This window comes from Panthera uncia (genome assembly GCF_023721935.1).
Source record: "Panthera uncia isolate 11264 chromosome C1 unlocalized genomic scaffold, Puncia_PCG_1.0 HiC_scaffold_4, whole genome shotgun sequence".
NCBI classification, from domain to species: Eukaryota; Metazoa; Chordata; class Mammalia; order Carnivora; family Felidae; genus Panthera; species Panthera uncia.
In genome coordinates, this window is record NW_026057585.1 from 93,908,447 (window position 1) to 93,917,785 (window position 9,339).

The window sequence follows — 9,339 nt, forward strand, 5'->3', positions numbered from 1 at the left end:
CCCCAAACTCACAGGCCCGTTTCTGGGCCTTTGGAAGGATGGCCGGGGAGAGAAGGAAGCAGAGGAAAGCTGACCGGGGCCGCTGGACTGGAGAACTCAGGGCCAGGGTGCCAGGCTTACAGGTGGCACGATAGGACCACAGGCAGCCCTGGATGCTGACAGCTCCCCCAAATTACAGTCAGGGCGGCCAAGGTGAGAGGTTTCTGGGAGGCCACCCTGGCCTCCGCCCCCACCACGGGCCCAGAATTCAGCCAGAATTCAGCCAGCTTTCCTCGGCCCCTCCGGACCCAGCCCTGGAATTTCAAGGAGCAGGCCATGCAGGGGCTTTGCCCCCCGCCCGGAGCAAGATAGAAGCACTCAAATAACATAGAGTTCAATAATATTTTAAAATAAGCTTTATTTAGATTTTTTTTTTTATATTTTATATTTGCATCCATGCCTTCGAGAAACCTTCCCCATGGGAAAAGTTATTTTCAACTAATTTACCCATAACTCATTCGCTATTTGACGTAGTTCTCTTAAATAAATCATCCTTAGTAACTCTTAGATTTATCTCCTAATTTACAAAAACTGAAATGAAAAGGAACTACTGAATCATTACCAGGAGTGGTTGCAATCTTATGTTCTCATAAGTAAAGGGCAAACAATAAAAATCAACCGAAAGGAAACAAAAAATCATGGGGGAAGAAAAGTGTTTTCTAAAGTCTCTCTCCGTAGAGAAAGATGTCAGCTCCGGCCGCGCTCCCTCACCGCCAGGCTCGGTTAAACAGCTTAGCCGAAGGAGGCCCGAAAGATCCTTATTAGGTACCCTGCCTGCTCTTGCCCAGCAACCGCCCCCCCGCCCCCAGCCCCCACCGAGTCAGAAGGAAAGGGAACAGCCTACTGGTGCTTTTTTGTTTGCTTTAGAGACTTTGGACAATATATCCTATCTTTCTGATAGAGATTCTCCAGCACTTTCAAATCTCCTTTCTTTGTAAGTGCTGAAAATGTTACAGTTAGCAGAAAGCGCCACTACTGTTGTGCAGAGGGTGCGGGTCATCGAGCTGTGTTAGTAGTTAAGGTGAAGTGGGGGGGGGGGGGGGAAATCCACAGGTCAACAAAAGAAAAGGTTAAGCTAGTTTTAGGCCTTAGGAGGCCCTGGCTTAGAAGCTCACGAGTTCTCCATCACCTGGCGTTACAATGCACACGGTTCCTTTGCTGGTGAAGCCTCCCTGGGGCCAATGTTGCTCCCCAAACGGGCCGATTTCCTGCCAGCTCTTCTCTCCTGGGGTGAGGGGGCTCAGGCTGTTGTGACAAGTTGGGAGGACAGGGCCCAAGGGATCCCGGGAGATTCTATTAAGTGTGGCTGGAGGAACCAGCCAGAATGGGGAGGGCAGAGAGGTTCTGATGCCGGACACTGTGTCCCCAGCAGCCCTCCCCTTGAGGTGGGTGCCTCCCCCAAGGACACCTGCCTGGCCAACATGCAGAATGACCCGAGGATGAGAAAGACACAGCTGCAGGGAAGAACCTATGGCCTCTCGAGGCCCCTCGTGGCACCGACTCGGGCCGAGGGTCCCTGTGGCCATACCCTGTGGTCATGTGATTGGCTGTCTCACTCTGAACTCAACCGCTCTCACAAAAGACAGACCCAAGAGAAGGTGACCATCACAGCTGGCCCTCTGCTCACTGAGGTCAGTTTTCCTTATTTCAGATAAATAAATAGATATTTAGAAAGGGGGAAGAGCTACGGGTGGGAAGGAAGGTGGAGTGCACTTCCATGCAGGGGTCGAAGAACGGGGGAGAAAGAGAAGAAAGAACGGAAAAAAGCAAGCTTTGAAATCCAATGGTCCTTGGGTTCTGGCCACCCTAAAGTCTACCTTGCACAGTTTGGCAGCAGCATGATAATAGAACAGACAAGTCAACAAAACACCCGCCTCCCGCCCACCCCATGGAAAAATATACATTCCAATATTTATGTAATAATTTAGATAGAATAAGTCTTCTGCGTTTGTGCAAATAAATTAAACGGAACAATTTTCTTTTTTTTTTTTTTTTCCATAAAGAAAGAAACGGCAACGCAATTTAAAAACTGGCAGGCCGTTAAAAAGAGCCCGTTTGACCTCCGGCACGCCGAGCCAAGGTAAGCCGCCCCCCCCCCCCCCGCCGCCCCCAAGCCCCTGGCCGGGCTCCGGGTCTTGGCGAGGAGCCGACCTTACCCGACCACTTGGGCAGCTTGCGGATTAAAGTGACTCGGCGCCCCGGGGACAGGGTCTGGTCCCACGCGTTCACACCTGGGGGGCGGGGCGGGGGGGGGGCGGGGGAACGGGACAGCAAAAACAGACCACATCCTTGGGCAGACGGGCTCCAAGAGTAGCAGTTTGGACAAGGGACATTTACAAGCACGGAGTGCACAATAGTTTTGTTATTTACAAATACACAGCAGTCCTTCAAGTTTTCAAGTTTCATAAAAAAGGAGGAGGGGAGGAGAAGGGGGGGGGAGGGTGAGAAAAAAAAACAACCCAACGAACCGCACAAAAAGAAAAAAAAACAAAACACGGAAAAGAAACAGAAACAAACCCAGATTAACAACACGACTGTATCGCTCCGAGGACGACAGAGAGTTGACAGAGTCACACACGGTTGGAGTATGTACATCAATTACAGAGGTGGCGCCGCAGGGGGCGGGGCCCGCGCTCGGCCACGCCCAGCACCCACGTGCGCGGGAGCTCGCGCCCGCACACGCCCCGCCACGCACGCCCCGCCGCGCCCCCCCTCCCCCGCGCTCGCACGCACGTCCACACGCACAGACACGCCTGCGCGCGGCAGGCGCAGGGAGGCGGGTATCACCAGTCCGCGTCCTCCTCTATGTAATAATCAGGGGCGGTACCATCAAAGAGGCCGGGGTCGAGGGACTTCCGCTGCTTCCCTCTGGCGAAGACGCGCGAGATGGAGCCGAATCCCATCTTCTCTTTCTTCTTTTTCCGTTTTTGGTCTTCAAGATCCTCTAGTGACTGAGGAGTCGGGCGGGCGGCGGGGGTAGAAGGAGAAGAACAAAGCCACCTGAGCTGGGTGCGGGGTGGGGGGGCGGGGGAACAGGGGGCGGCAGGGGCCACGGGTGGGTGAAATGCCAGGGTCTGCCCCTCCTCGCTGGCGGAGCCCACTTGGGCCAGTTGCGGAAGCTCTCTGGGACCACGGCGGGACCCACCCGAGGCCGCCGTGAGGGTGGCCGCGAGGACCACCGTGCTTACAGCAGTGCCGCGTTATAATAACCCTTTAAATGACCGCTAGCTGCCGCTCTACAGCTGTCAGTTTGCCCACACCCTTGGGGTGCTTCCTGAGGGCCTGCAGGAGCGCGTCTGCGCACTTGGCTCCCGCTGGGCCCCAGGCCTCGTCTGCGGGGACACTGCGGCAGGGGTACGGGTTGCCTGTAAAAAGAAAGTCCCCATGGCAAAGGAGCCCCAGGGGAGCCCGGAAAATGAGGAAGGGGGCGACCTGAGCTTCGGGCCAGCCACGAGCAAGGGCCCTGGACCTTAAGGCCTTGGCCAAGAGGGTGGACTAGAGCGGGGAGGCTGGAGCTTGAGTTCCCGTCCTAACTAGGTCACTACCCATGGGCTCTTGGAGTGCCCCCTGCCTCTCTCTCAGCCCAAGACCACAGTGATGTCGGAGATAGCCGCCTGTGCGGGCTAATGGGCCAGAGGGTGGTGTCTATAGGAGGGCTTTACAAACTGTCGAGTGCCTTACACAAAGACACGGAGTGTCATTGGGCAAAAGATGGAGGTTAGACTAATGGTGCCCAAAACACACCAGAATTACCTGAATTCCAGGGCCCATCCCATACCTGGGGGCTCAGATCCTTCAGGCTTAAAGGCCCCCGGAATCTGCATTTGCAAAGTCTTTCCTGGTGGACCCTGATGGAGATGGGCCGTGCACAGACCAGCATCTGGGGACCCCAGGACTACAGCGTCCTTCTCAGAGACCCCTCTCGACTCTCAGCTCAGGTTTTCCTGCCTGTGGTCCCCTCCTCACTGCTGACAGGGTACTGAAAGAACAGTTTCTTGCAGCAGGGGACCCAGTGAGCCTCTGGCCTCGGTCATCAACCACTGGCTGCCAGGAGCCACTCACCAGGGCAGTGGGACGGAGGATGTATGATGCACTGAGTGGGTCCGCGGACTGGAAAGGGGACAGGGGAGGGCAGACGAGGCCCTGAGCCTGGCTCAGACGCCAAACCTGGATTGACTGAAGCAGCGGCTTCACTCTTCTCTGCCTTGGGTGTCCAAGAATGGAAGTGGGGATGCCGAGGGCCCAGGGGAACAAGCGGTGGGGGGAGTGGGCCCAAATGGCCAGGGGAGGCACACCTACCTGTACAATAGGGTTGTGCAGGTTCTTCTGAACTGGGCCGGGACTGTCGCCCTGCAGCCAAAAAGAGGGAGAAGATGAAACCGATGCGAGACCCGTGGGAGCAGAGGTGGCCCGTGGGGCCTTCCGTGGAAGGAAGCCCTCTCTCGGGGACCACCCTGCCTCTGTGCTGGGGAACCCACCCCCGCCCGCCCTGAAGCAGACACTCCCAGATGGCTCAGCAATGGCACCTGGGGTTCAAGACGCTGCCTGGTCCAGAGGTCCTGGGGTGCTCTTGCCTCCTCAGGTCTCTCAATGACCCCCTTCCCCCACCCAACACCCAGTGATCAACAGATCAGTCAACTGAAGGCTTCTAAGTTCCTGTCCCACTTGGCCCATCAAGTTGGGACTGGAGGTTGTTTATACTTGGGATTTTTCATAAAGAAATATGGTTTTAAAGACCACACAAAAAAATTTCTGGACAGGAAGACAGGGGAGACCATGTAGCTTCTAATCCCCCCCCCCCCCCAATTCAACGCATCTCTTATTCTCTGGGGGTGCAGGCAGGGCTCATTAGCCTGATTTACAGATCCAGAGAGGCTCTGGACAACCCAACGTGATGGAACTAATTGTAAGCGGAACAGGAACAGATCTGGGACTGTTTCTTCCTGGTCCAGTGCTGCTTTCCTGTGGGCAGGCAAAGGTGGCTGGACGCAAAGCCTTCGCTACAGCCCAGACTCTGGCTGCCCTGCCTGGGGGGCAAACGGATCACAAGTCATTAGTAGGGGGGGCCTCTGATGGTGGTTTCCAGAATTGCAGGCAAAATATCCATGAAAAAAACAATGTCATTTGGGCCGAAGTCCATCAGTCTTCAACTTCCCTGCACTTGGTCCCCACCTCTGCTCTAAATTAGTGGCCACAGAGTAAGAGGATGGGGAAGTCCTTAGTCTGGGCTGGCCTGTTCTTGCTGGTACCAGGTCCAAGGCCCGAGAACACAGGGTTACCTGGTGCTTTTTCTAGGCTCTTCTTGGCTTACCTGTGTGCACATCTGCTGAAATGGGGGATGAACGTGGCTGAGGGTGGGCGGGAATGGAACAAATGCTAGTTTAGTCTTTAGTCCCAGCCCAAGGTTTGCAAACAGAAACTAACCTGGGGGGCCACTGAGATAGGTCTACCTTAATGGGGAAGAGAATGAAGCCGGTGCCCACTGAAATGGCTGTGTGCAGACAACTGGCTTATCAAAGCACCCATTTCCTGGCAGCAGGGCCCCTGTGATCTCGGAAATAAATACGCTGGACTGCCACCTGTAGCAGCCGGTATGTGTCAAGGCCAAGTTGAGCAAAAGGCTAGGCCAAATGCAATTCAAGAGGTCTTTAGAGAACCCGTGCTGAGAATGGGCTTTCCTACGGGATTTTGGCTATCAGAGCCCCCTTGGGCCCACCACAAGAAGACAAAATATGGCACCTGGGAAGGTCTTCTCCTTTGGGGTGTGCATGGCTACTCTTAAGTCTCTGGCCCATGGTAGAAGAATGGGGGGACCCTTGGCTGTGAGTACAGCCCATCAGTGGTCCCGCAGAACCAGAGGACAGATGTCAGAGGCCCTCTAGTGGCCCTCATTCTGTCCTTCAAGACCACCTTTGTCACGGGGTTCTGTCGTGGGAACTAGAGAAGAACAGATTGCTTCCTTAAAGCCCCAGTTAACAAAGAATCCCAGCCTTGAGTGGGATTCAGGCCCGAAGCGACCTTCTTGGCATCCTGCCCGGGCTGAATGAAGCCCCGGGCCAGCGATCCCTACGGTCCATGTTGCCAGGTGAAGGCAACTATTTTCATTTCAGGCTTAGCTACTTTTAGTAGTAGTCTTTAGCTACTCTCCATTGTTCTTGTAGACTGGACAAAACTTTCCAGTACGATTATTCATATATAGAAAAGTTACTGATTTTTCTACACTGATTTTCAACCAGTCCCGTTAATGTACTTGGTCATTATCAGTTCTAATAGCTTTGGAGGTTATTCTCTTGAGTTTCCAGGTAGGAAAGCAGATCCGTGGCAAGTGATGGTTATTTTGTCTGTCTTTCCTACCGTATTCACCTCATTCCTCCTATCAGTCTCACTGGTTAATAAAACATTAAGTGAATTTTTGAGAAAGCTTTCTCATGTTCTTGAACACCTAACTCTATTGTGTCTCTGCCTTCACGGCAGGGGAGCCGCCCTCCGTCGTATCGACCACGTGACAGAACAAAACTGTAGCGTGGCCTCCACACCCCGGATCCAGTGTCCACATGGTGTCCTCCTGTCCTCAGATGCCTGACCCACCTTCGTCCCCTTCTCGGGAGCCCGACTGTCTGCTCTGCCGGTCACCAAGAGTGAGGTGGCCAGGGACCCGCACCTTTTGGTAGCTGGTGCCCAGTATGCCATCAAAGAGCATTTGATTAAGCAAAAGAAAAAAAAAAAAAAAAAAACCCGAGAACAAATTCGTGGGACACCTCTCCAGAAGTAGCATTTGCCCAGACTCCTGGAAACTAAAAAACAAAACAAAACCTGGCTTATCCCAGGATGAAGGACTGAGAGCTGGCTCTCCATGGAAGTGAAGGGTGCTGGTAAGGCCCCAAAGGAACCTCTGAGGAGAGGCCCGCAGTCCTAGACCAGAGGTAATCCAGGCTGCACGGACCCTGAGCCGACCCAGGCCCGCCTTCCTCTGGGTTTTTCTGGCCCTCCCGGACACAAGGAGCAAACAGGCCTCATTCCTTTCTCCCCACATCCATCTCTTCTTGCAAAAGGAGAGAACAGAACAGGAAATGCCTTCGCCAGAGTGCTCCCTGGGTGGACGAGAGGAAACAGCGGGTACGTCTTCACCCCTCCACCCCGCCCCTGCGGTTTCCAGGCAAGGGCCCGGGGCCCAGGCCCTGCTGCTGCTGGCCTTACGTTGCAGAGGGAGTGCGTCCGGTGCCGAGGGGAGTTGATGTCGCTTGGCGTGGACGACCGGTCGCCTTCGGCGGCAGATGCGTCGGAGATGACAGAGGGCTGCCGCGAGTGGCAGGGGCTCACCCTGACCGCTGGAAAGCAGGGACAGCTGGTGAGTGAGGGGTGGAGAGCATGTCCTCGCCTGTGCCGCCCTGCAGTGGCGCCCCTGTGCTCCCATTACGCAGGTGACAATGCCGAGGCATAGAGAAGAGACTGTCTAGCCCTTTGCCCTCCACTCCACAGACCCACACACGGCCAAACGGCAGCTCCTGGGAAGGTCCGGCATGGCCTCTGGATCCGAGGTGGCCCTCTCCTAACCGCAATGAAGGAGAAGAGGCCCGAGTTTCCAGGGACCTTGATGACTGTCCTCACCATGCTCTCACCAGCTGGACGTTCCCTAGACCTGGCTCAATCCTAACCGCTGGTCAACACCAGCTTCCCAAGTGAGAAGCCTAGCGGCCACCGCTGGGTTCCCTCTTTCCCCTACACCCAGCACCCAGTCATCAGCACCTTCAAACACAACCCCCAATCTGTCCACTTCTTTTTTTTTTTTAACTTTTAACATTAATTCATTTTTGAGACAGAGAGAGACCATGAGCAGGGTAGGGACAGAGAGAGAGAGGGAGACCCAGAATCCAAAGCAGGCTCCAGGATCTGAGCTGTCAGCACAGAGCCCGACGTGGGGCTCGAACCCACGAACCGCGAGATCATGACCTGAGCCGAAGTCGGACACTCAACCGACTGAGCCACCCAGGTGCCCCAAATCCGTCCACTATTCTCCAACCCCGCTGTCATTACCCAGGCCGAAGCCACTGCCGTCTCTCACCGGGAAGACCGTGCGGCCTCCCAGCCTCCACTGAACGGGAGTCCTTGCTGACTCCATTCCTCACGCTGCAGCAGAGCCGGGCATCTGGTCACCCTGCGGGGGAAAACCCCCAAGGCCCAAAGGGAGGTGGCCCCGGCCACCCTAGCAGCCTTGGCTCACATCACACTGGCTTTCTGACAGTGCCTGACACAGGCCATCTCCCTCCTGCCTCCGTCTTGGCTGGTCCCGCTGCTCCATCGGGAGGAATTATCACCGTTCACGTCGCTCCGCCTGTCCTGAGAGAGGCCTCCCCCAACTGTCCGCTCTCCCCACGCTTTCCCCCACCAAAGAGCCCGTCTTCCGCCGATTTCACTCCCTGTTGAACGAGACGGACTGAGGGCCTCCTGTACGCAGGCAGCATGGGAGCAGGGAGCGGACTGGGCTGCATCACGACAAAGATCGTCCTTCCTGCCAGTGGCCGTACGGTTCGATGTGGGGGCTGGCGGGGGAGAGGGGTGGACAGCGGGCTTTGCGGTCGGGGACTTGGGTACCCAGCTGGGCCACGGCAGCACCTGCGGGCTCTAAAGGCCAGCCGCCAACCCCCAACTTGCACGCGTCGCCCAGAGGCAGCCACTCAACACAGGGACAGAGCCAGGCGGGCTGCGGACGGGCGGAGGGATTTGGGGCTTGTACCACGGCCAGTGGGTACAGACGCTGCCCGGAGGCCGCACCCTTCCTCCCACCAGTGCCCGGAGGGAACACGTGTGACGTTTACTTGTGGCCCTCCCACACACCCCGTGACTGCGAGGAGCCCTGCGGTCTCCCCTGCCAAAGGATCCCGTGAGACCCAGGCTGGAGAATCCGTGTTCCCGCTCCCTGGACACAGTCATTGGTCCAGGGGTGGGCACGTGATCCACGCGGGCCAATCAGACTCCTCCTTCGGGATTTACCATAAACCCAGAGAAAGCGCTTAGTTTTTCTTTCTCCTGACTTTTGCACTTAAAGACCTTAAAAGCCTGAAACTCCCGGAGACCGTTTTGCTGCTCTGTGGAAAGAGAGGGCCTAAAGATGAGGCCGAATGGAGGCAGGTGGAGGGGAGAGGCGGGGGCCCCAGGTAGCATCCGGTCTTCAGGAGCCAGCTGTGCCTGAAGTCCATCTCTTAGACTTCTCAGTTACAACAAGCCTGTGGCCTCTGCCCCCCCCCCCCCCCCCCCCCCCCCCCCCCCCCCGCGACCCGGGGGGCGCCCCCCCCCCCCCCG

The 9,339-nt window shown here is 56.2% G+C and overlaps 1 protein-coding gene across 2 annotated transcripts in view; it reads right to left on the reverse strand.

The window, feature by feature from the left end:
* Positions 1–377: 377 nt before the first annotated feature.
* LOC125913085 (kazrin) overlaps positions 378–9,339 on the reverse strand; it is a 75,798-nt gene continuing 66,836 nt past the window's right edge. For both annotated transcript variants that reach the window (XM_049618041.1, XM_049618042.1), the window contains exons 5-7: positions 7,237–7,367; positions 4,339–4,389; positions 378–2,990 (exon numbers count right to left, since the gene is read on the reverse strand). In XM_049618041.1, coding sequence (XP_049473998.1) covers positions 2,823–2,990; positions 4,339–4,389; positions 7,237–7,367 — 350 coding nt within the window. In that variant the 3' untranslated portion in view covers positions 378–2,822. The remainder of the gene's footprint in view (positions 2,991–4,338; positions 4,390–7,236; positions 7,368–9,339) is intronic.